Source organism: Bos mutus, chromosome 26 (assembly GCF_027580195.1).
Source record: "Bos mutus isolate GX-2022 chromosome 26, NWIPB_WYAK_1.1, whole genome shotgun sequence".
In the NCBI taxonomy this organism is placed as follows: domain Eukaryota; kingdom Metazoa; phylum Chordata; class Mammalia; order Artiodactyla; family Bovidae; genus Bos; species Bos mutus.
The window spans coordinates 37859154-37886346 of record NC_091642.1 but is presented as its reverse complement, the minus strand read 5'-3'; the positions used below and the strand labels follow the sequence as shown (position 1 = coordinate 37886346).

The 27193-nt window shown below is 38.2% G+C and overlaps 1 protein-coding gene across 1 annotated transcript in view; it reads left to right on the top strand.

Moving 5' to 3' along the window:
- Positions 1 to 1828: 1828 nt before the first annotated feature.
- BTAF1 (B-TFIID TATA-box binding protein associated factor 1) overlaps positions 1829 to 27193 on the top strand; it is an 87020-nt gene continuing 61655 nt past the window's right edge. The window contains exons 1-4 of the mRNA XM_005905292.2: positions 1829 to 2140; positions 15502 to 15625; positions 22320 to 22434; positions 24142 to 24288. Of these exons, the coding sequence (XP_005905354.1) occupies positions 2127 to 2140; positions 15502 to 15625; positions 22320 to 22434; positions 24142 to 24288 (400 nt within the window). The 5' untranslated portion in view covers positions 1829 to 2126. The remainder of the gene's footprint in view (positions 2141 to 15501; positions 15626 to 22319; positions 22435 to 24141; positions 24289 to 27193) is intronic.

Below are 27193 nucleotides of genomic sequence, written 5' to 3'. Positions count from 1 at the left end.
GAGGGCAAAGAAGAGGCTGATTGTAAATTCCTCAACTAGAGCCCCTCTATCTTGTCTCAGGAAATGTAAAGAAGAGGCTAGTTTTAAGTATCCAGTCTGAAACCCACTTCTTCATACCCCATGAGATGCAAACAGGAGGCCAGTTGTAAATGTCTAACCTGGGCCTTTCTACCTCCTACTTCACTACTGCTAGACGAAAATCCAAATTCCTTACAATGGCGCCTTTCTACCTCTCCCATCTTGTTCTCCAAGATAGCCAGCTTCTTTTAGGTTTTTACCTGAGATGTATCCCCCACCTGGAAGACTCCCTCCTGTTAGTCAGGCCTCAGATTAAGCTCCTCCTTGGTTTTTCCCTAATTACCCAGTTTGGAGTCTCTAATCATGCTCTCTATCCTATCATTCTGATTTTCATAGCATATAAACATGATATTTTCTCATTTACTTGTTTACTCTCTTTCCTTCCATTAGAATGTAAGTTCAACTACAGTGGGCACCTTATCTGTTTTGGTTTCTTGTGAAATCCTAATCTCTATAATAGACTTTAGCATGTGGTAGGTACTTAATTTTGGCTGAATAAATTAATGTAGTGTATGATCAGTAAATGTACCTGCTTGTTAGTTTCAGTGGTGGTACATGAACTGAGAAGGCAGGTGGGAGGAGCTGGTGAAATATAAAGGCATTTAAACATCAGTTTTTGCCTAATAGTATAAATAGTGCCTAACAGTGTTTGGCATAGAACAGGGGCCAAATTAGTATTTGTTTTAGAATGAACAGTATATATTACTAGTAGCTTGGCTCTTGGGCAAATTTCTTAACCTTCCTGAGCTTAGTTTTCTAACGTATAAAATGAAGATTAAAACTTACTTTACAGGATTAGCCTACAAATTATATGAGATAATGCATGCCAAATGTATAGCACATAGGTTTTTAAATTTCTTTCCCTTTACACTTTATAAACTCTTGGAAGCTCTTCTAGCCGCATGACCTCATTTTATTTCTATAGTACTTCTCATTAGTCTTTATTTTATGGATGAAAAAGACTCAGGGGCTGAGGCAAAGCTTCTTCAGGTAATGACAAGCCAATGGACAAGTTTTATAAGCAAAGGAGTGACTCGATGAAAGCAGTGTTTCTTGAAGATTCATCTGCTGGAGGCCTTTAAGATGGGGTCAACTGAAGAAGCTGGAGAAATACTACTTTGACTACTATCATAAAAATCAAGTTTAAGGTGAAAAGGCATGCACTAGGTGACAGAGAACGTTTGAAAACCTAACAAGAGACTGAACAGCTACACAGCAAAAAAGACACAAACTGCCGACAGTTCTCAAACACGGTTGAGAAAGTGATGTCACCAACAACCTAAACAATTAAGATACCAAACTTTGCAAAATGGTTGGCAGTTCTTCCCTCTAATACCTATGCAGAACATACGGCGGTTACATGGCAAACATTTGAGCCGTGTCTTCACTGCCGTTGCACACCTTTGTGGATTTCACCCTCCCACTGGGATCGCCATCTGGACTAGAGCATCTTATGGACCTGTGGATTCTGTTTTCTCTACGAGCAGTCTGGTGAGGTGAGAATGGGGGCGATGAAGAATTAGAAGTAAAGGTTTTGAACTCTGAGAGTCTCGGCTAGATCGACTTTTTTCTTTCTATAAAAATGAAGTCCTTGAAGACTTAACGACCCCCTCCGGAAGAGCACAAACAGCCTTTTGGCAGCTCGTGCCACCAGGCCGCAGCCGCTCGTACTCCTTCGGCTCAACAGCAGAGCGGAGCACCTCGCGGTGAGCTGACGTCACTTCCGGCGCGCTGACGCTCAGTCCGGCGTGCCGACGCCTGCGTCAGCAAAGAGCGGGGCTGGGGGCACCCGGTTTGAAGTCGTGCGGGTCGGAGCACTGCCGCCTCCGCCGCTGTCTGAGACCCCCTGCTTCCGGGTCGCGGCGGGGAAGAGCTCGGGTAGGCGGCAGGGCAGATGCCCGAGGGCCCGCGCCGAGACGTTCCGCGCCGCACCGGCCGCTCCCCTCTGTTCCGCGGCCTGGGCCTGCGCCGCTCCGCTCTCTGGAAACTAGCGCCTCGGCTGCGCGGCTCGTCGCTCGCGGGGAGCTCCGAACCGCCGGCGTCCGGCCATGGCGGTCTCCAGGTGGGTCTAATTCCTCCAGAGCTAACAGGAGGTTCCCATTGTCACTGGGCTCGGGCGCCTTCCTGCCTAGACTCCGCAGTTCGCCCCTCAGTCAGCGGGGCTTTGGACTCGGGTTACTCCACGTAAGTAACCCGTGGAGGAATGTCTTTTTCTTGCTGAATAGACCGTTTGGCACGTTAGAGCTAGTTTTTCTCTTTCCTCACCATGTTTCTCTTCTCTGGTTTCTCTTCCCTCTTTCAGTGCTAGGAGAATCTTTTCGCTTTCTTAGTATTCTAAGGCCGATCCCTAACCTCCATTTCACGGGAAAACTTGGTAGTAACTGACGAAGTCGGGGAGACTTTGAGTTAGTTATCTAAGTGACCTTCTAATTATGTTAAAATTTGTGTTTACGGCTTTAGGGATATGTTTTTTCCTGAGTGCTTCTTTCTTACATTATAATTTTTCGTTTTGTTTGGCAGTACACATTCAGTCGTCAGCTTTGTAATCTTTAGCAAATTATTGTATTAGTATCATCTTCTTTAACCAAGGCGTGAAAGATGTATCACGAATCTTAAATTATTTTAAAGTGATGGCCCCTCGTTAGGAAAGTATAGGAGACTATAGGGAGACCAGCAAGACATTTCTTTGTATGGGTAGCAGGAAAGTCTTTTTCTCCAATATGAGAGACTGGGGTGGGGAGTACATTTTGTCAGAGCCTTGACGTTAGTGGACATTGATATGTGTAAGTAGGGGGTAGACCCTCTGATAGAAGACAGAAGGGGTTCACCAAGTTTGTTAGTTTTCATGAGAAATGGGTCCTTCTACCATATAGACTGAAAGGGAAAAATGATGACAGTTCAGAAAACATAGTTTTTGTTCATTTTTCAGAGTTAATTGAACAGATTCCTATTTTGCAAGCAAAAGGATAACCCATACCTCATAGATTCCCTAGATAACTGATGAGAAAGTGTGTGGGAGAAACCCAATAGAGTTGAGTGTGAGGGGTTGTGAGGTACCTGTAATAGGGGGCATCTAATTTTTATTTCATAGATTATTTGATTCCATTCAGTGTGAGGAAATTCTTATTTTGTGATGTATAAAATAAAGAAAAAAATGAAAGTTTAAAGAGCACCTAATCTGCTTGACTAATGCAAATCTATTTACAGAAGTTTAGGGCACCTACATTTCTGAATGAATGAGTTTTCAAAGCAGCTGCTTTTTGTACTTGACATTGGATTTCAAAGGGTGGTGCTCTTTTTTTCTGTAGATCTTTTTTAATTTAGCTTGCCAAAATTCTGTTAAATTCTACTTTAAAAAGAAAACTTGTCATGGTTTTATAAAAGAGCTAGTCCTGGACTTATTTTGATAATACAGTAGGTTCATGGAAAACACTTTTGAGACACTTTCTGATTTGGGGATACTACCAGTCCTTGACTTTTTCATATGAGGATTCACTTTGAATAACAGACTTTAATTTTAAACTGACCTTCGCCATGCACTGAGCACACATGTTTATGAACTAAATTTCCTTTCTCTTCTTGGTGTGAAATACAGACTCATTTGCATGTCCCTCATGGCTCAGACAGTAAAGAATCTGCTTACAATGCAGGAGACCTGGGTTTGATCTCTGAGTTGAGAAGATCCCCTGGAAGAGAGCATGGCAATGCATTCCAGTATTCTTGCCTGCAGAATCCCTATGGATACAAGGTGCCTGGCGGACTATAGTCCATGGGTCGCAAAGAGTCTGACATGAATAACCACATACACATACATACAGACTCATTTTAATATTTTATTGTAGAACAGGTTGAAAATGGTTGAAAAGATAAAAATTATTTGTGAGAATCAAATCTAAAATATTTTTTGCACTGTTTGTATCAGTGTGTGACTGAAAAGAAATGGTAATGTTTTTATAACCTTTAAATATTTCCAATAGGAGGGAAATGTTAAGTTCAGAAATCCAGATCCAAAGATCCAGGAATAATATTTGACTTTGCCCTCCCTTCCTTTCCCCCAGTCTAGCCAGTCCCCAGATCCAATCTTGTCAGTTCTACATTTCTAATCTTTCTCTGGCCAATCTTTTCTTCCCACGCCATTTATCACAGTCCTACTCCATACCACCATCATCTCTAATCCAAGACACCTGTCACAGCAGCCATTCTGCTCTTCCTGCCTCCATTGGTATCTCTTTCTAATTTATTCTTTGCTTCTTTGCTAATGTTAATTTTAATGTAGCCTTTTTTTTTTCTCCCTGTTTAACCATTTAGTTTTCTGTTGCCTTAAGATAAAGGACAAATTTTGTAACAAACACATCTTACCAGATCATTTGTGATCTGGTTCCTGCTTTACCATTTTAAGCTTCATCTTGTCAAGTTGTTTGAGTCTCTCTCTCTCCCCCTCTTCATTCTGAATCTTTGTTCTTTTTCACCTCCTAGTCTATAAAACATTAATTCCTACCTTAATCTCTGGAACATTAATTCCTACATTCTCCTCCTACCCAACCTTAGTTTTTAGATCTAAACCCTAAGCCTATACATGTGTCACTTTGTTTGGGAAGCCTTCTCTGGTATTACCTCATCTCAGCTGGTGAGATACTGTCTTGCCAGTCATATTTATCATACTTTGTGATTGTTTAATTGTTCGCTTTCTTGCTTGAGTTAACATCAGCTCTGTGAGAGAAGTGAATGTCTTTACTCCTTCTTTCCCCAGGAGAGTGCCTTTTCTCATAGGTGCTCAATACACTTTTTAAAAAATGGGTGATTGTTTTCTTGTTTAATTCCTGTCATGATTTTTCTGTAACTTTTGTAGAGTATTTCTGGTGTTTTTCAGGAAGTGCTTCTGAGTTTTACAGGTTTCCCTAAGAGAGAAAAACTTTCATTATAGTTTTGAATATTGACCAGAATTATAATTTAAAAAACAATAAATATCGTCAGAACTAGTTTTATAAATTTATAGTCTAGTACAATTCTGTGATAGCATGGTCTTTTATAATGCAAATTGGATATAATGTAACTGCATTTTCTGTAATCAAAATTTTTAGACTTCACTTAGTTTTTTAAAAATTATTATTCATTTTATTTTCGGCTGCATTGGATCTTCGTTGCTGCAAGCAGCCTTTCTCTAGTTGTGGTGTGCAGGCTTCTTACTGCAGTGGCTTCTCTTGTTGCGGCCCATGTGCTTAGATGGCTCCAAGACATCTGGAATCTTCCCAGACCCAAGATGGAACTCGTGTCCTCAGTATTGGCAGTCAGATTCATAACTGCTGGACCACCAGGGAAGTCCCACACTTAGCCTTTATAAAGGCTTAGTTTTAATGTAGTACTTTGAATTATAAGCATGTAGCAAATGGTAAAATGTATGGTCAACTCTTGATCCCCTATGGGTGAGTTAAATCTTGCCACAAACACCTACCCCACCCCTCAAAAAACCCTACAAATCTTTGTGACTCTAAAATTGCAAATACAATGATAGCATTTGAAGTTCTCCCATAAAATGCAGTGAACTACTACTGAAAATGTATGACTCTTTTAGACCTCTAGTAAAAGAGTATACACATGTGAAAGAACAATGTTGCCCTTAATAAGTGAATGCTGGAAAGTCAGCCAAACTCACTCACTAGCTACTTGACTTGCTCTCATAACATCAATCTCAGCAAAAAAAAAACCCCAACAAATTAGTATGTATTACAGGCTTTCAGTGTTGTTTGCAAGCAGTTTAAATCATAATTATTAAATATTTGAATACTGTGTTGTTCTGTAAGCCTCTCTCCCTGTATCATCTGTCACTAATTGAAGTTGAGCCACCAACAGTAAAGGTAATGTTAGAGGGATTGTTAAAAGTTATGTTCATTACAGAAGGTGGTGGGTGAATCTGTAACTATGTTGGGTTCCACGGCTTAATTTTTTAAGAGATTGTTTTTGATACCTTTGCCTGTTTATACCACGGTTGGTTGTTGTTATGCATCGATTAGCTATTATGAATTTAGTTTTTCCTTGATCATATACAGAGAATGTAAAAATATAATTTAGAGAATTTTCCGTCAGTGATCTCTGCTATAAAGGTCATGTCTAAAAGTTATGACTTGACTGTTTTAGAAGCCATACCTTAAGTCTGTGACGCACATCTTTGGAGTTTAAAAATGATGCTGTGTTCAGAAAAGATTCTGAACATACCCTCTTACGGAAGAAACAAACTGCTACATGTGAGCAGAACTTTGCTCTGTTGTGTTAATTCTTTGTCAACACTGCTGATGCTTCAGAGAAACATTGTTTCAGTGACCTATTCTGCACAGTAAAGGGAAGTTTCTTGATGTGGGGGGTCCTTGCTCTTGACAGAGAAAACGCTAATATGATCTTACCTGTGGGAGAGCACAGGTGTTGTTTGTTTGTTAGGCCTATTCCTCCATTATTACTAATTTCTATTCATTATAAGATTGACAGAAGACACTGTTGTAAATTGTAATATATTGAATATTTTGTACTTTAAAAATGGGGACCAAAAGCTAGGAAAGGTAGAGGAGGCATTATATAAGTGTATCCATTTTAATCCCTTTGGTTAAATTCCTCCCTGTTTCTTTAGTCTGTTTCTCAAAGTAGTATCCACCTAATAATTCACCATTTTAACCATTTTAAAATATGCACTTTCAAATGAAGTTTTAATCCACTAAACATTATTTTTCCCCCTGAAAAATCTAGATTTTTATATTTAAGATAAAGTCATACAAGAGGCAGAGGTTAGGGGAAAAAAAGTGTCCTGAAGGAAATAATGCACCTTGGCTGTCCTTTTCAGCACTCATTTAATAAGTATTTACAGAGTGCTTTCTATGTTCCAGGTGCTGGAGATACAGCAGAGAATAAAAATGGATTTCCCATTCTCATGGAGTTCCTGTTCTGGGGGTGGGTGGGTGGGGGAATGTAAATGACACACACCTGCCCTGGCATCTGGCTTTGGTGTTGTTTCACATCTTCATGTCTGTTCTCAGTGTTCTTTGTGGCACTTCAAATTAATCTACTTTCTTCTAGCATTAACATAGTTTCAAGTAACCCACAGTAGGAACTTGAAGGCATACATTTTAAAACATCAGTCTAGGCAATTTCTTAAAAGACATTTCTTTTGATCATAACTTCCTTGCTTAATGATGTTATGTAGAACTAAGCACAGTGTTGATACCAGATATTTATGTTCTTATTCCTAAGTAACACAGAAAAGAAAAGCCTCACATAGTAAATGTAAAAAATGCGTGACAAATTGGACAAACTTGACTGATCATTCCCTTTTAGTTATAATTACAAAGCCATCTCTGAAGTATTGTCTCAGTTGACCTTCCATAATTTTTTTAGAGTGATTAAATTTATTCAGAGAATACTGAGATTGGAAATAGATTGCAAATGTTATATTTTAAACACTTTCTTTTTCCATCCTCAAATAGCGGAAATGCAATATATATTTGTTTATTGGTGTTGAAGTAGTAGTCTAGGACATTTTTATAGTTCAGCATGCATATTATTTCTTTTTATATTCTTTTTGAATTATGATAATACAAACATCTGAAGAGAAGTTAAATTATAGTTGCCAGCATAACCTCTACAAACTCCATGTACTTTCCTAACAGCCAGTTTTTTTAAACCACATTTTGTGTTTTAATTTGAAGTATAATTAATTTTCGGAGAAGGCAATGGCACCCCACTCCAGGACTCTTGCCTGGAAAATCCCGTGGACAGAGGAGCCTCTTGGACTGCAGTCCATGGGGTCGCTAGGAGTTGGACACGACTGAGCAACTTCACTTTCACTTTTCACTTTCATGCATTGGAGAAGGAAATGGCAACCCACTCCAGTGTTCTTGCCTGGAGAATCCCAGGGATGGTGGAGCCTGATGGGCTGCCGTCTATGGGGTCACACAGAGTCGGACACGACTGAAGCGACTTAGCAGCAGCATAATTAATTTTCAATATTGTATTAGTTTCAAGGATATAACATAGCAATTCAATATTTTATATATATCATTTAAAGTTACAATAAAATAATGGCTGTCTTTCCCTGTGCAGTACAGTGCATCCTTGTTGCTTATTTGTTTTATATATAGTAGTTTGTGTCTCTTAATCCCACACACCTATCTTCTCATTCCCTCTTCCCTCTAGGCAGTCTTTAGAGCAGTTTTCTGAAATCACAGGTTTATAAAATAAACATGGATCATGTCTTTTATAGTTATTTCTCTGAATTAAAATCCAATTGAAAATGGGCCAGATTATCATCATCAATAGATTCATAACCAATTGTTGTTGTTCAGTTGCTCAGTCTTGTCCGATTCTTTGTGACCCCATGGACTGCACCATGCCAGGCTTCCCTGTCCTTCACCATCTCCCTGAGCTTGCTCAAACTTATGTCCATTGCGTCGGTGATGCCATCCAACCATCGTGTCCTCTTTCGTCCCCTTCTCCTCCTGCCTTCAATCTTTCTCAGCATCAGGGTGTTTTCTAATGAGTTGGCTCTTTGCATCAGGTGGCCAAAGTATTGGAGCTTCAGCTTCAACATCAGTCCTTCCAATGAATATTCAGGACTGATTTCCTTTAGGATTGACTGGTTTGATCTTGCAGTCCAAGGGACTCTCAAGAGTCTTCTCCAACACTACAATTCAGAATTATCAATTCTTTGATGCTCAACCTTCTTTAGGGTCTAACTCTCACATCCATACATAACTACTGGAAAAACCATAGCTTTGACTATACAGACTTTTGTTTCAAAATGATGTCTCTGCTTTTTAATACACTGTCTAGGTTTGTCATAGATTTTCTTCCAAGGAGCAAGCGTCTTTTAACTTCATGGCTGCAGTTGCCATCTGCAGTGATTTTGGAGCCCAAGAAAATAAATGTGTCACTGTTTCCATTGTTTCCCCATCTATTTGCCATGAAATGATGGGACCAGATGCCATGATTGTTGTTTTTTAATGTCATCAGTGGATACTGTCAAATGTAATTGCACCATGTTTTATTTAATTTATTCTTCTACAGTCTCTGGTATCTTCTGTTCAGCTTGACATCTATTACCTCTTTTTCCTCCATTTGTCTATCCTTTGAAGAATGAAGAGTAGCATTTTTTACTGTTAGCTGTTATGCTACATAAGCTTTAGCCAAAAGAAGTATTGTGGTAAGTACTGTGTTCCCTCAGTCAGCCCTTCTTTTAACTTTCTTTTTCTTTTGATCACCTGGCTTCCTTCAGACCTCTCCTTCATCAAGGGTCCTGTCTGCCCTCCAGCATAATACTGGCTCTGTCTCATACCCTTTCCCTCTCCCCTACCTGTTCATTAAACCAGTCTTTTCCTTTGTGTCCTGACCCGTGCTTACCCTGCTTGCCTCATAGTTTGCTATCCTGGTGTAATAGGTCACATTGCCCTCTTGTGAGATCCCGGTCTGCTTATCCCTTTGTTGTTCCTTTTGTGTGGCATCTAATCTGTTATCCTGGAGAGAAGAATGAAAAAGTCCAAAAGGGGCTTTGAGTCAAGAGCACCAAAGAAGCATTCTAGTGTCCCCATTCTTCTATTCAGGGAGTCAAATCTGACTATCACAAGGTGGGAGAGGTGAGAATAGACAGGTCTGGAATTGGATGCGAGGATGAGCTGATCTGCCCTCAGGGCAGTTGACTGGTGAGGGAGCGGAGGTGACATGACATGGTGTTGGGGTATAAGGCTTTGAAGAAAGGAGAGGCAGAAGGAACTGTGGGATTGTGAGGCAAATTCAGCATTAAGTTAGAGGAGTAGAAGGTCTTTGGGCAGGAGTATGTGTCCGCAGAGGACTCAAGGAAGGTTTAGGAAGGGTAGAAATTATTGAAGGAATACAGTGCCTACTGCCCAGTCGTTTTCAGCTTGCTCTTTGCAGCAGCCATAACTGCCTAATGTTCAGATTGCTAAAGTACTGCTGTACTCATCTTTTTACTTACTGAAACATTGCTTTAGCATCACTTCTGTTATTTTTATAACTTGTTTTTGTGTAGTATAGCTATGACAGATTAAGGATATTTCTTAAAGGAAGCAAAAAAATATATAGTACTCTCTTTGTTTAAAAATGGTGCTTCAACCTGTCCCCAAGAAACTTGGATTTTTCTTTATCTATAATTTTAATTACAGTAAATACCAGGTACTCAACAAATATTTGAATTCTGTGCAGAGACACTTTGCGCAATATTGTGGGGGACAAAAAGAATCATTGAAGAAGGTGAAGCCTAATAAGCATAAGACAACATGTGACAAATTAATGTAAAGACACAAAAATGCATAATAAATACCAAAATGAGAATCCCTGTGGATTTTAGAAGAGGATGTAATTGTGTAGTAGTCCATGAGATGGTGTCAAGAAAGTAAAGAACTTGAACTGAGTCTGAATGGGTGGGAATGAGCTGAAGAATTGGACCAAGAGAAGACATTCCAAGTAGAAGAAACAGTAGACAAAATTGTGGAAACCAAAATGGCCTTTGTTTGGGAGATACTTTCTTGTTTTTGATTACTACCTGATAGGTAAGGGTGAGCCATTGAAAGTTTTAGAATAAGGTAATAATTTGATCACAGGGTGTTCTAGGAAGTAAACTTAGCATTGAGATCTTATTAGTATGGAGTTTTGCTCCATACTAGGCAGTTGAGAGTTTGCACTTGAGCTCCCACATGGGCTAGATTTGGGGATTATTTGTTCTGTGTTATAGTTTAAACAAATTACAGTTTCCTATAGGAGAAACTCATGAGAGATGGACAGCCAGGGATTGAATTTGGGAGAATGATCTTATTAAGAGTGTTAAGAATAGGGAAACGATGGAAAGAATTAAGAGATCAGAAAAGAACAGGGTAATAGAATGTTTTGAAAACTTAGGAAGGAAAGTATTTTATGAGCAGGGTAGTACTGAAATCAGATGTCACAGAAGAATCATGAAAATTGGATTTACAAAAAACAAAGCCATTGGTTTTAGAGCTTAGAAGTTCCTTGGTGACCTTCAGGTGTGCTATTTCAGTAGCAGAGAAGGATAGAAACTTGATTTATAGGGATTAAAATATATGTGGTGAGAAGATAAAAGAAGTGATTTTAAACACTTGTTCAAGATGCTTGGCAGCAGAAAGAGTGTTCTAGAAGATGGAGGTCAAGCGGTTTATCTTATTAAAGATGGACTTCTGTATATTTGAAGACAGAAGGGAGTAGATTAACAAGGCAGTGATGTAAGATATTCGAGAAAGGATAATTGAATGAGGGTAGAAGGAGATGGTATCAAGAAAATGGTGAGACATTATGCAAGTCTTGAAGAAAAACAAGGACTGTCTCTTCATCTGAAATTGAAAGGATGAGTATAAAGACCCTTAAAGGTAATAAGTGAGATGAGATAGTTTGTATTCTAATAACCTAGGGATCTACTCAGTCCATTCATTTTTAAGGAATAGGTAATGGCAATTGGGACTTGAGGAAAGTGGAAATGATTGTGGGGGGGGACTTGGAAAACTCAATTTAACTATTTATACATAGACTTACAAATAGGTTAGTATTGTCACTTCCTTAGAGTATTCATTTTGCAGCCAGCTTTTGCTTTTCATCACAAAAGCGGAACTCCATCACTGAAAAGGAGTTATGAAGTATTGGGCTGGTTAAAAAGTTTCAGTTTTTCTGTAAGATGATACAGAAAAACTCAAATGAACTTTTTTTGGCTGATTCAGTAGTTGAAATCTATCCAGAGGTGCAGTCTAAGGAACTTTGCAATCAAAGATATGACAAACATGGTATATAAGGGGAAAAAAACTATAAACAGTTGCAGTGATGTGAGGCTATGAAATATGACTAAATCTAGTTTTACTCTGTAAAATAAGAGGTTAAGTGAAGTTAAGTGGGTTTCTTCTCTAAGCCTTCTAACAAGTGACAAAAGTAATACTTTTAAAGATCTCCTAACTTCCAGTCTAGTTCTACCATTTTGCAACTTTTCCTGTAGGAAGGTCCTGGATTTATGTAAACTGTACACATGCAGTTTATATTATTATAAAGAATACATGCATCGTATACAGATATAAGTCCGTTGTTGCATAAATATGACTTAAGACATAATTTTTATAATAAAACATTTAATTTTTGATAATTTTGCTTGGCATAGAATATAGATTTAAAATGAATATTTATTTGCCTTGATAGAAAATTGTTCATAGATATTAAATTTTCTTTTTGAACATTTCTTTTCATTGAGCAGAGGCATTCAAAATCAGTCCTGGCAATAGGCATATATTTGTTGTGAAGTTTCAGAGACAGTTTCAGTAGCTTTAACATCACAATCAGTTATAAAGATGAAAATACATCAAAGAGCATTCTAGAGTTATGTATGGGATGTATGAAGGAGGTAGTTTTATGGGAAAAGGATTTGGGATCTGACTTAGTGTTAGAATTTTATGAAAACCACTGTCAGAAGATTTTTTCCTCCCTTCTGCCTCATTATTTCTGAGTCATCCTTCACCAAATCCTGTCGCAAAGCCTGAAGAGTAAATGGGTGAAGGCAAGTATTTAGGCAGCCTTGGATGGATAAGGAGAAATATTACGTCAGAAGGTGGGGTGTGTCTATGCAGTGTTTTTTTCGGAATTAATTTCTTTATAATCACTCTGTGTGCCATTCAGTATATAGGAAGCAAAAATTGTGTTGTATTACTTTTTTCTTTATGTCACTGGCTTTAATTACCTCATATTTTGTTTACAATATGGCCTCCGTAATACCCTTAACTGTAAAATCTGAACCTTGCCTCTTAGTGTTTTATTTTGAGTCAGTTGAAAAGTTTTCATGGTACCCTTAGCCTTCTTGACTGAAAAAGACCTATTTTGGTTGCATGTATGTGAAAGTTGCTCAGTCATGTCTGACTCTTTGTTACCTCATGGACTGTACACTCCATGGAATTCTCCAGGCCAAAATATTGGAGTGCCTTTCCCTTCTCCAGGGGATCTTCCCAACCCAGGGATTGAACTCGGGCCTTCTGCATTGCAGGCGGATTCTTTACCAGCTGAGCCACAAGGGAAGCCCAGTTGTGTATATATATATGTGTGTGTGTGTGTGTGTGTATCTTTATATATATTTTTTTACTAGTTACAATGATTTTGTGTTTATTAGTGACTGGCTAGTTTGATAAATACTGCCCCCTCCAGAGAGCTTCCCAAGTGGCTCATTGGTAGAGAATCTGCCTGCCAATGCAGGAAAAGATGTGAGTTCAATACCTGCGTTGGGAAGATCCCCTGGAGAAGGAAAAGACCACTCCAGAATTCTTTCTGGAAAATTGCATGGACAGAGGAACCCAGCAGTTGTACGGTTCATAGGGTTAGAAGAGTCGGACTCAATGACTAAACAGCAACAACCCCCTCCAAAAGAAGAAAAAAACCTGCTTATTTCATGTGACCCCTATATTTTGTTATAAAGGGATTTTAGAGCTTTGCTTTCTAATTTTTTAGCTCTTTGTAAAAGAAAAATAATCCCAGAGGTAAAAGATGAGCCTCTTTGCAGTTTATTAATATTCATGCTTAACTTTGGGACCTTGCTTGCTTTCTCTTCCTCATTAGATGAGATTTAAAGGTTTGTTCTCGAAATCTCCCCTCATATAGGATTGGGGCACAATATCACCTTGCCCCTTTTCATCCTTCATCTTGTATGAATACCCATTTATTCTGTATATGAGACTGCCTTCCTTTCTTTCCCTGTGGTATCCATTTGCTTCATTGAACCTGATTAATACTGTGGTGGAAGGGCTAGACCTATATGACACATGGACAGCTGGTAGTAATTACTGGTTTCTTTCTCTGTTTTAAATCTTAGGATTTTCCTGTATCTCAGAAACAAAGTGACACAGTTTTCCATTTCCCCCCACTTATTCCAGGTGTAAGACATTGTGATTTTATTGCAACGTATCTATTGGATAAATGTCAGAGCTGAGATTTGAATCGTGGTGCTGTGGCTCTGGCCCATAATGGTGTTTGTCTTTTACAAACTGTTTCCTCAGAGATCTTCTTGCCATTCTGTCACGTCTATACCAATGACTCATTTATCTGTATACCTTTCATCTTAACTTTCTTTTGAACATCAGATCTCTATTCCAACTGTTCTTTTTGCTTTCCCCTAGCTTTCCTGACCCGGCCATTAATAAACTTGTCATCTTTCCTCAGAAACATTTCCTCCACTAGTTCTTCCCATTTCTTTAATGACATCTTCATTTCTAAGATTCAGAGTCTTAGAATCTTTTCATTTCCTTGACATTACCATGGTAATTCTGCAGCATTTTCCCCAACTTCTTTCTAGTCTTGTAACCATGATTGTAGTTCAGGTCTAAAAGTTCTCATAAAAGTTTTCTTTTTACTTCATGCTTCACCCTGCTGCAAGACTAACCTTCCTGAAGCATAGCTCCAGTCCCATGACTTTCTTTTTTGAAAAATAATTTTCTTTGTTTTTGGCTGTGATGGGTCTTCCTTTCTGAGTGGGCTTTTCTCTGGATGAGTGAGCAGGGGCTCCTCTCTAGTTGTGGTGTGCAGGCTTCTTGCTGCGGCGCGTGGGCTTCTCGTTGTGGTGATTTCTTTTGCTGTGGAACCAGGGCCGTAGGGCACAAGGGCTTCAGTAGTTGGAGCGTGTGGACTCAGCAGTTGCAACTCCCTGGCGCCAAAGCACAGGCTCAGTAGTCGTGGCTCATGGGCTTCGTTTCTCCTCAGCATGTGGGGTCTTGCCAGATCAGGGATGGAACCCCTGTCTCCTGCATTGGCAAGCAGGTTCTTTACCACTGAGTCACCAGGGAAGCCCCCATGTCTTTCCTGATCGGAGTCTTTCATGGCTGAGCTATAATTCAAGGGTCTCCACAATAGGTCTGTCTAGCTGCTTTTGTAGCTACATCTTCTACTATTCTCTTAAGTGTACCCCAAATTACAACCAGACTGTGTTACTCACTTCTCTAAATATAGCCTCCTTTGTCTTACTGCTGTTTCTTATTCCCTCTTCCAGATGTTTCTCCCCTTTTTCCCTTTTACTGCCTCACTTTCACCAGTATTGAGTTTTTTTTGCTACCATTAAGGTCCAACTCATACACCATTTCTTTTAGAAAGCCCTTTTAGTATTATACAGTTGGGGATATAGTATTTATTGCTTCCATTCCATCTTCTCAGAGCACTTTCTCCTTTTCTGACATGTATATGCATGTACAATTCCTGTATTATACCCTATAATCTAATTATTTGTGTACTTGCCTTACCCACTCACTCCACCTCCATAGCAAGTTCCTTAGGAGTAGATTAGTTTATCTCCTACAGCTCTGCCATAGCTCTTTCTTCATAGATGTTGAATATGTACATTTATTGACTCAAACATATATGAGGAAACATTTCAGAATAATCATTACATTTTTATTATTTTAGGCTTGACCGTCTTTTTATCTTGCTGGATACTGGCACTACTCCAGTTACCAGAAAAGCTGCTGCACAGCAACTTGGAGAAGTGGTGAAGCTTCATCCCCATGAACTGAATAATCTATTATCTAAAGTAAGCACTCTTTTTTCTCTTTTAGTATAATACAGTTGTAGAAATTTATCCATGGGTAAAAACATAAAAGAGAAGGAAGTTGTCTTATTAGTGACAGTTTGTGGTCTTCAAATTCATTAAATAAGTCCAGTATTTTCCCAAATATTTAAAAATTTTTTACTATTTTTTTGTCATAAGGTTTAAAGTACTTTGTTTTTTATGTCAAGTTTTATTGTCAAAGGGATTTGACAATAAAGAACCTTTGGCCTGTGGTACAAATTTGAATCTGATCCAATGTGGTAATGAACTAAGTTGTTAATCTAGTTTGTTAGTAGTCTAACTTGTTCTTAGCAGCTAATAATTACATCACTTGACAGTCTTCAAATGGATGAGTACTCATGGGTAATGGTAGAAATACATGAGAAGCTACTTGTCATTACATTCTTAGTTATTAGCTCTTTGAAAGTGGAGGCTTTCTCCTTGGGTGGATAGGTGTTTTCACAATCCTAGCCCATGTTCTTTCCCTAAGCAGTTGCTTTATTTTTACTGATTCCTGTGGGCTTGTAGAAGTGTGACTGTATGATGTGCTCTGCTCAGTCATATCCGACTCTTTGTGACCCCATGGACTGCAGCCCACTAGGCTCCTCTGTCTGTGGAATTTTCCAGGCAAGAATACTGGAGCAGGTTACCATTTCCTACTCCAGCGGATCTTCCCAACTCAGGGATAGTAAGCAGCAAATTCCATGTATTTAATTCTCTGGCATGCAAAATAAAAACAGGAGTGCTTGGTATGTGTGTTTAGTGGGAGTGGGGGCAGTGGATAGCAGATGGGATGGGAAGCAATATGATAACCCAAATACTGGAAGACCCAAGATACCTCTGTTCCCACCAGTCTTCATCTCCTTCTCTAGTTCTGATTTGTCCCTCCCTGATTCCTATGAATCAGGGACTGGAAAAGGTCAGTTTTCATTCCAGTCCCAAAGAAAGGCAATGCCAAAGAATGCTCAAACTACCGCACAGTTGCACTCATCTCACACGCTAGTAAAGTAATGCTCAAAATTCTCCAGGCCAGGCTTCAGCAATATGTGAACCGTGAACTTCCTGATGTTCAAGCTGGTTTTAGAAAAGGCAGAGGAACCAGAGATCAAATTGCCAACATCCGCTGGATCATGGAAAAAGCAAGAGAGTTCCAGAAAAGCATCTATTTCTGCTTTATTGACTATGCCAAAGCCTTTGACTGTGTGGATCAGAATAAACTGTGGAGAATTCTGAAAGAGATGGGAATACCAGACCACCTGACCTGCCTCTTGAGAAACCTGTATGCAGGTCAGGAAGCAATAGTTAGAACTGGACATGGAACAACAGACTGGTTCCAAATAGGAAAAGGAGTACGTCAAGGCTGCGTATTGTCACTCTGCTTATTTAACTTCTATGCAGAGTACATCATGAGAAACGCTGGACTGGAAGAAACACAAGCTGGAATCAAGATTGCTGGGAGAAATATCAATAACTTCAGATATGCAGATGACACCACCCTTACGGCAGAAAGTGAAGAGGAACTCAAAAGCCTCTAGATGAAAGTGAAAGTGGAGAGTGAAAAAGTTGGCTTAAAGCTCAAGATTCAGAAAACGAAGATCATGGCATCTGGTCCCATCACTTCATGGGAAATAGATGGGGAAACAGTGTCAGACTTTATTTTTTTGGGCTCCAAAATCACTGCAGATGGTAATTGCAACCATGAAATTAAAAGACGCTTGCTCCTTGGAAGGAAAGTTATGACCAACCTAGATAGCATATTCAAAAGCAGAGATATTACTTTGCCAACCAAAGTCTGTCTAGTCAAGGCTATGGTTTTTCCTGTGGTCATGTATGGATGTGAGAGTTGGACTGTGAAGAAGGCTGAGCGCCGAAGAATTGATGCTTTTGAAGTGTGGTGTTGGAGAAGACTCTTGAGAGTGCCTTGGACTGCAAGGAGATCCAACCAGTGTATTCTGAAGATCAGCCCTGGGATTTCTTTGGAGGGAATGATGCTAAAGCTGAAACTCCAGTACTTTGGCCACCTCATGCGAAGAGTTGACTCATTGGAAAGACTCTGCTGCTGGGAGGGATTGGGGGCAGGAGGAGAAGGGGACGACAGAGGATGAGATGGCTGGATGGCATCACTGACTCTATGGACATGAGTCTGAGTGAACTCCGAGAGTTGGTGATGGACAGGGAGGCCTGGCGTGCTGCGATTCATGGGGTCGCAAAGAGTCAGACACGACTGAGAGACTGAACTGAACTGAACTGATTCCTGTGAGTAGGAATTCTAAGCCCTTGTCATCCTACACAAATCTGCCCTCTGTTGTTTCTTTATGGGGGTGAACAGCAACTCTCTGTCCAGCACACTCCTCACTTAGATACTATCAGAACTTTCTAACCAAGACGTAGATGCAGAGAGAGTGATTTGACACCTACAGGTTCCATGTTCTCAGATTGAAGAAAGATGCACATTTGACAGTACTATACTCATGTGTTAGATGTGGGGATAGAGAGGCACCCATTTCTTCTCATCCCAAGGGAAGAGATGGAGGACTGAATGAACTGAGACTGGAAACAATGAATAAGACTAACCTCTGCTGAACTGAGAAAAAGTTTCCAGCCTTCCAAGTGAGTTCTGTCCTTAACTCAGACCCCACCATATGACTGCCATCAGATAATTCTAAAAGAGGCAAAGTTTTTTTTTTTTTTAGCACTTTTCTCATCTCCTATCCCCTCTCTGCCCTCAGTGTTTTCCTGTTGCCTTCGGTTTTATTTTTGTGAAAAATAGCTTTATTGAATAGATTTTATATACCTTGTAATTCATCCAGATAAAGGGTGCAATTCAGTGATTTTTAGTATATCCACAGATACATGCAACTATCACCACGATCTAATTTTAAAACGTTTTTGTGTGCTAAGTCACTTCAGTCATGTCCTACTCTTGGCAACCCTATGGACTGTAGCCCACCAGGGTGCTCTTTCCCTTGGATTCTCCAGGCAAGAATACTGGAGTGGGTTACCATACCCTCCTCCAGGGGATCTTCCCTACCCAGGGGCTAAACCCGTGGCTCCTGCTTTACAGGCAGGTTCTTAACCACTGAGCCATTGGGGAAGCCCTGAAACATTTTTGTCTCCCTCAAAAGAAACCTCATGCCTATTACCCATCACTCACTATCACTCTCCCTTCCATACTCAGTCCTGCCGCCGCCAAGTCGCTTCAGTCGTGTCCGACTCTGTGCGACCCCACGGACTGCAGCCTACCAGGCTTCTCTGTCCATGGGATTCTCCAGGCAAGAATACTGGAGTGGGTTGCCATTTCCTTCTCCAATGCATGAAAGTGGAAAGTGAAAGTGAAGTCACTCAGTCGTGTCTGACTCTTAGGGACCCCATGGACTGCAGCCTACCAGGCTCCTCCGTCCATGGGATTTGCCAGGCAAGAGTACTGGAGTGGGGTGCCATTGCCTTCTCCCCATACTCAGTCCTAGGCAACCACTAATCTACTCTGTTTATAGACTTGCCTGTTTTGAACATTTTATATTAAATATGTGGTATTTTGTGATTGTTTTTTCACTTAAATGTTATTTTCAAGGTTCTGTCATATTGTGTGTGCTAAGTCACTTCAGTCATGTGCAGCTCTTTGCAACCCAGTGGACTATAGCCTGCCAGGCTACTGTCCCTGGGGTTCTCCAGGCAAGAATGCTGGAGTGAGTTGCCATGCCTTCCTCCAGGGGATCTACCCAATCCAGGGATCAAAACCCATGTCTCTTTATGTCTCTTGCATTAGCAGGCAAGTTCTTTACCACTAGCACCACCTGGGAAGCCTTCTTTCATGTTTTTGCATGTTTCGTTTTTCATTCTTTTTTGTTGCCAAATACCGTTCTTTGTATGGGTATGGATAATGTTGGATATACCACATTTTGTTTATTTCTTTATCAGTTGATGGACATTTTAGTTGTTTCTACTTTTTGCCCTGTTTTAAATAATGCTGCTATGAAAATTTGTGTGCAAGTTTTTGTGTGGATGTATGTTTTCATACATGGGTGTATACTAGAGAGTAGAATTGCTGGGTCATATGGTAACTGTGTTTAACTTTATGAGGAACCGCCAGACTGCCTTCCAAACTGGAAGGCATGGTACACCATATTACATTCCCAACAGCATGTGTGAGAGGTCTGATTTCTTCATATGTTTGTTAGCACTTTTTTTTTTTAATTTTGTTTGTGTATTTTTGGCTGTGCTGGGTCTCTGTTGCTGCATGTGGGCTTTCTCTAATTGCAGCAGGCAGGACCACTCTCTGGTTGTGGTGTGCGGGCTTCTCATTGTAGTGGCTTCTCTCAGTGCAGAGCACGGGCTCCAGAGTGCGAAGGCTTCAGTAGTTGCAGCTCGCAGGCCCTAGAACGCAGGCTCAGTAGTCGTGGCACACAAGCTGAGTTGCTCCACGGCGTGGGGAGTCAGCCTGGACCAGCAGGGATCGAACTTGTGTCCCCTGGCAGGCAAATTATTAACCACTGTACTACCAGGGAAGTCTCCAGCACATAACTATTAACTGACTGTTTATATTCATACCAGTGTGTATGAAGTGATACTATAGTTTTGATTTGCATTTTCATATGACTAATGATGTTGAATGTCTTTTCATTTGTTTATTGACCATTTCTGTATCTTCTTTGAGGATCTGTCTATTCAGATCCTTTGACCATTTTTAAGTGGGATATTTGTTCTTTTATTGATGAGATAGAAGATTCTTTATACATTTTAGATACAAGCCCCTTATCAGATATGGGGTTTGCAAATTCATTCTGCTAGTCTTGAGGTTGTCTTCACTTTCTTAATGGTATCCTTTGAAGCACAAAAGTTATTAGTTACAATGAAGTTGACTTTATCTTTTTTAAACACATGACTTGTGTGCTCTTGAGATCATATCTAAGAAACCTTTGCCTTATCCAAGGTTACATAGGTTTATCCCCATGTTTTCTTCTAACAGTTTTATAGTTTTAGTTCTTATTTTTAGGTGCTTGGTGTATTTTGAGTTAGTTTTTGTGTCCAGTGTGAAGTTTTTGTGTCCAGATTTTATTTTATTTTTTAAAAAATGATTTTATTTATTTTTGGCTGTGTTGGGGTCTTCATTGCTGCACGGGCTTTTTTCTGGTTGCAGTGATTGGGGGTTACTCTTTATTGCAGTGCACAGGCTTCCCATTGCGGTGGCTTCTCTTGTGAAGTACAGACCCTAGGTGCTCAGGCTTCAGTAGTACGTGGCATGTGGGCTCAGTATTTGTGCTCCCTGGCTCTAGAGCACAGACTCAACAGTTGTGGCACACAGGCTTGGTTGCTCTGAGGCATGTGGGATCTTCCTGGATCAGGGATCAAACCTGTGTCTCATGCATTGGCAAGCAGATTCTTTACTGTTGAGCCACCAGAGAAACCATGAAGTAGGGATTTTAAGTCATTATTTTGTTGCTGTAGCACCATTTATTGAAAAGATCCTTTTTTCCCCATTGAATTATCTTGACACTGTTGTTGAAAATTGGTTGACCATAGATACATAGTGTTATTTTTGAACTAAATTCTTTTCCATTGATCTGTGCATCTGTCCTGCTGTTACCACACTGTCTTGATTATTGTTGCTTTGTAGTAAGCTTTGAAATAAAAAACTATGAATCTGCCAACTTTATTATTCTTTTTCAGGATTGTTTTGGTGATTCTGGGCACCTTAAATTTACGTATAAATTTTAAGATCAATTTGTCTATTTCTGCAAAAAAAAAAAAAAAGCTGGGATTTTGATAAAAATTGTGTTGAATCCATATTCAGTTTAGAGGGTATTACTATGCTAATAATATTAAGTCTTCTAATCCTTGAATATGAGGTGTTGTTTATTTGGGTCTTCTTTAATTTCTTTCAATAATATTTTGAATTTTTTTTTTTTTTTAGTTTGCAGTATACAAGTCTTGCACTTTTTTGGTTAAATTTATTCTTAAGTATTTTATACTTTTTGATACTATTATAAGTGATACCATTTTCTTAATTTCATTTTCAGATTGTGGAAAGTGTAAAAAAATACAGTGGATTTTTGTACAACATATTGGTCTTATATCTTGCTCTCTTGCTGTACTTACTTATCTTTTCTAATGGTTTTATAACTCTTGGCATTAAGTAAAGGGATTTAATGACTGATATGTACTTTGCTTTTTAGTATGCTAAAAACATTTTTTAAATTCACTTAAGCATTCTTTTATTTATTAAGTTTCCTGTTTCTTTTTTTAAAAAAAGTTAATTGTATTTTTGGCTGTGTCCAGTCTTAGTTGTGGCATTTGGGATCTTTCGTTGTGATGCTCGGGCTTCTCTCGTGGCACAGGGACTCAGTAGTTGCGGCTCGAGGGTTTAGTCGCCCCATGGCATGTGGGATCTTAGTTCCCCAACCAGGGATTGAACCTGCATCCCGCTACATTGGAAGGCGGATTCTTAACCACTGGATCACAAGGGACGTCCCCTCCCTGTTTCCTTTCTTTAAAGTGTAGTGATATTTCTTGTGACTGATAGAAAATCTTATAAATGATTTTAATAATTGCAAAGTGTTTTGTATAAATTTGAGAGCTGCTAAATTAGAAATTAATAAGTGTATTTATGTTCCTCTCTTTTGACTATTTGAACAAACTATTTTTTTGGTGTGTAACTTTTATTTTACAATTTTTTAAGGTCTTGATATATTTAAGGAGTACAAATTGGGATACTCGGATTGCAGCAGGACAAGCTGTTGAAGCTATAGTGAAAAATGTACCTGAATGGAATCCCGTGCCAAGAACCAAACAAGGTGCTTTTAAGAGGAAAAAGTAGTTTGTAGTAAAAACTATACATTTTGTTTTAGTAATTCCACTTTTAAAGGCTGAATTTTCATACTTTTAGGTGCAGTCTTGTCAGGAAATAAAATTGAACAAGGTGCTTTTTCACCATGTTTTAAAAATTGTACTAGACAATCTCTTCTCACATAATTTTATGAGAATTTTTAATGAATAATTTTAAATTATTAATTCTACAATATGGTTGATTTGCAGAGATTATTATGTTCCTCAAGAATTTATGCCCTAAAAAATGAAATCAATTAAGTATAAATATTTTATATTTAAAACAGTCAAATTTTTCTTGTTGCTGTGAGAATAGGGTAGTTGTTTACTAAATTTAATAAGCACAATTATGTGTGGCTATTTGGAAAGGTCAATCTTTAGTCCTCTTATGCCTTTTAGATGTCTTTTAGTGGAAATTACTTGTTTTCTGACTGTTATATATGACACTTGAATGTATGCTTTTACAAATTTATAAAGTTACACATTTTAAGTGAGAATTTAATATGGTGTAACTGCATTTCATTTTCAAGTCACTTTTAGTAATACGAGTTTTATCCTGTTGTTACTCGTCTAAAATTTTTACTTTAATTTGCTCCACCTATTATTTTGAGGGATTGTGTTAGTCTGTCTGCTCTCATCGAAAGAAATACATAACCAGAAGAAGTTATAAATTGTTTTAGAAAAGAGCCATTTTCTTTCCGACTTATTACCCCTGCTTATTTTGGTATACAGAGATACTAGGACTTAAATTCTTTTCAGAAAAACTTTTTTTTTTTTCCGTTCAGCACAACCTTGTTAATGAAATCTTAGTTCCCCCACTAGGAATCGAACCCAAGCCCATTGCATTGACTACATGGAGTCTTAACCACTGGACTGCCAGAGAATTCCACCCTGCAAAAAAGCTTTAAATTAGTTACACTAGCATTAAAATATATAGTATCATTAGTATCAAATATATTGTCATCATTAGAAAACATTAAGAAATTCATAGCAGTTCCCTTTCAGTTTAGCAATTATACTTTAGTTTGTGAAGACTTATACGCAAGTGACCAGCTAAGCAAACTATTGTCAGTGAACAGTTTATAGTATACATAAAATTTTACAATGGCATAACCTTTTTGGGAGGAATACAGAACATTTTATAAATAGTTTTAGGTCCCAGATAGATATTTGATTTTAGCAGTTTGCCAGGAGATTGTAATTTGCTTATATTATGAGAAATGAGTCCTATTGATTGAGTAGTTTTTATGTCTTAGATATTCCTAGGTATAGGGAGTGATGATGCTCATTAGTGTTATTTATGAAAATTTATATGAATATGTTTATCTTTCAATTTATCACTGTGATAAATTACCTTTATCTTTCAACTGTTTAACAGATGATTCTTAATATACATATTTCAACATGGGGATACATTTCTTCATGTAATATTGTGCTTGTATAGTCAAAAAGTTACATACCCACTAACATTCTGGTAGTTTGTAGAAAGGGAGCCATCTGCTAAATAGTTTTTTCATAAATAAGAACTGATCATAAATAAATCCACAATAGCTTTTCTACTTCCTCCACATTTTACTTTTCTTAAAATACTACCCACTCACCTAAAGTAATGCTATTTTCTTTCATTCTGCACTTTGGCTGTATAATCAAATTGAATGTTTTTAAACCTCATCTAGAAACTACTTCAGAAAGTGCTATGGAAGACTCATCTACTACAGATCGATTGAATTTTGACAGATTTGATATATGTAGATTGTTACAACATGGGGCATCACTTTTGGGATCTGCTGGTGCAGAATTTGAAGTACAAGATGAAAAATCAGGTATGTAATAGTCCTGTAGAAAAAAAATCTGAAATGTGTATGTATTCAAATCACTTTGTTATTGGTGTGCTATGTTACAGTCATACAAAACCTAACAGATGCCATGAAATGTAAATTCATGGAAGTTTGCAGTTTGAGATGTGGGGCATAGGGAAGGTGACCAGGAGCACTTTGTCTAAAACAAATAGGAATATTTTTCATCCCTTAACTGAATATGTGCTATATATATACACACACACACACACACACATATATATATATATATATATATGCATCATTAATAGATATTAGTATGTCAGCATACATATTAATATTTTAGTATTTCAGTATAGAAATTGTAAAGTGGTACCTGAGAGCTTTAGTTGAATAGATTTTAAAATCCAGGATTAGCACAAATTGTCGTAATGTTTTCAGAATTCTTGAAATTTAGAGACTATGACAGTTCTTTTTATCATGTTTTAAATATTTAAGTAATTGGATCTACTGATGCTAATGACCAAAGCAAAAATGAAAAATAAGTCTTAGGTAATTGTCCCATTATCTTTAAACTTACAGAATCCATCTGGATATAAAATAAATGTTTTGGCCATTCAAGATTGATGCCTTGAGTGGAAAAAACCTTGATGTTTTTAATGGATTTCTGTAAGTAAATAAATTGCTTTTTTGACTTAAACCAAAACAGAACAGTGTTTTGTTTTGTTGCTAATCATTAGTCAAAGGATATCTATCTAGCTAGGTTAATGAAATGATCTTCAGTTTGTTCATCTTAAAAAAAAAAAGATATTCATTTCTTCTTGCCTAATATGCTTTCTATTGAAAAATCTAGTGTAGTTATTTATGGAGAGTATAATAAAGAGGAGAATTTGCTTAAGTTCCAGAAAAGCATAGTTTTTTTTAAATAAGGGAAGTAGAAGTCTTCAAAAACTTTACAATTTGAAAAAAGTTATCTCTAAGTTTACTAATTAGTTTACCAGTCTTAGTAGTGTTCCCATAAACATCATGAGAGATTATTGGGCCTTATCTAGGGAAAAAAGTCAGTGTGACTTTTGTCACTAAAAAAGAAAGTGTGCTTGGGACGTGTCTTAAAGATGCTGATTTAATACATCTGTGGAGAGTTCTGGGAAATCGTATATTAAATGAAAAAACTCCACAGATGACTGATACGTAAGCAGGATTGGGAACCCCGATTTTCTTAGAATTCAGTTTTTTCCCCCTATAACTCAGTTTTTAATGCTGATAAGTCATAGCGTGACAAAAAAGTGCTCATTAAAACCCTCTAATTAGGTTTTCTTGAAATGTCTGTTCATCTGTTTTGATCTCTATGTATTTATAAATTACACGTACATGGTTAGCATAGGTGCCAGTCTGTTTCCTTTGCAGTTGTGTTGATTATTTTCTGCAGTAAACTTTCCCTGAAATGAGAGGACTGATTTGGAGCTCTTTGTGAGTGTACTGAATTTATGATCCAGAAGTTTTCATGTTGGATGCCTAGTGTTTTTCCCTCTGAGGAGAGCAGCCTTAATTTTTTTTTTTTACTATAGCTATAGAGAGGTATAATTCCCATACCACATAAATCACCCATTTTAAAAGTGTACAATTCACTGAGTTTTAATATATTTACAGTTTCGTGTAATTTTAGAACATTGTCACTGCCTCAGGAAGAAACTCCATATCCTTTATCACACTCCTATTCCCCTACACCATTCCTTTTTCTTCCCAGCCCTAAGGAACCATTAATTTACTTCCTTTATCTATAGATTTGCCTATTATGGGCATTTCATATAAATGGAATTGTATGTACTCTTTTGTGTCTGACTTCTTTTTACTTAGCAGAATTTTTCCAACATTTATGTATATTATAGTGTACATGTTAGTACTGTTTAGATTTTTTTTTCCTAAATAGTATTTATTACTGTTATAGGGTATATTCGTTTTTTAATTTTGATCAAATATAGATAACATAAAATTTACCATCTTAATCATTTTTAAGTGTATAGCTCAGTAGTATTAAGTACATTCATATTGTTGTGCAGCCAATCTCCAGAACTCTTTTCATCTTGCAGAATGAAACCTTATACCCATTAAACAATAATTCCCATCCCTTTCTCCCCTCAAACCCCCTGCCCCACACCGGCAATCACTGTTTCACTTTCGTCTTTTGAATTTGACTACTCGGGGTACTTCATCTGAGTGAAATCTATGGTATTTATCCTTTTGTGACTGACTTTCTTTACTTAACATAATCTCCTTCCACTTAACATAATGGAACAACAGACTGGTTCCAAATAGGAAAAGGAGTACGTCAAGGCTGTATATTGTCATCCTGCTTATTTAACTTATATGCAGAGTACATCATGAGAAATGCTGGGCTGTAGGAAGCACAAGCTGGAATCAAGATTGCTGGGAGAAATATCAATAAACCTCAGATGTGCAGATGACACCACCCTTACGGCAGAAAGTGAAGAGGAACTAAAGAGCCTCTTGATGAAAGTGAAAGAATAAAATGAAAATGTTGGCTTAAAGCTCAACATTCAGAAAACTAAGATCATGGCATCCAGTCCCATCACTTCATGGCAAATAGATGGGGAAACAGTGGCTGACTTTATTTTCCTGGGCTCCAAAATCACTGCAGATGGTGATTGCAGCCCTGAAATTAAAAGACGCTTGCTCCTTGGAAGGAAAGTTATGACCAACCTAGACAGCGTATTCAAAAGCAGAGACATTACTTTGTCCACAAAGGTTCATCTAGTCAAGGCAATGGTTTTTCCAGTGGTCATGTATGGATGTGAGAGTTGGACTATAAAGAAAGCTGAGCACCGAAGAATTGATGCTTTTGAACTGTGGTGTTGGAAAAGACTCTTGAGAGTCCCTTGGACTGTGAGGAGATCCAGCCAGTCCATTCTGA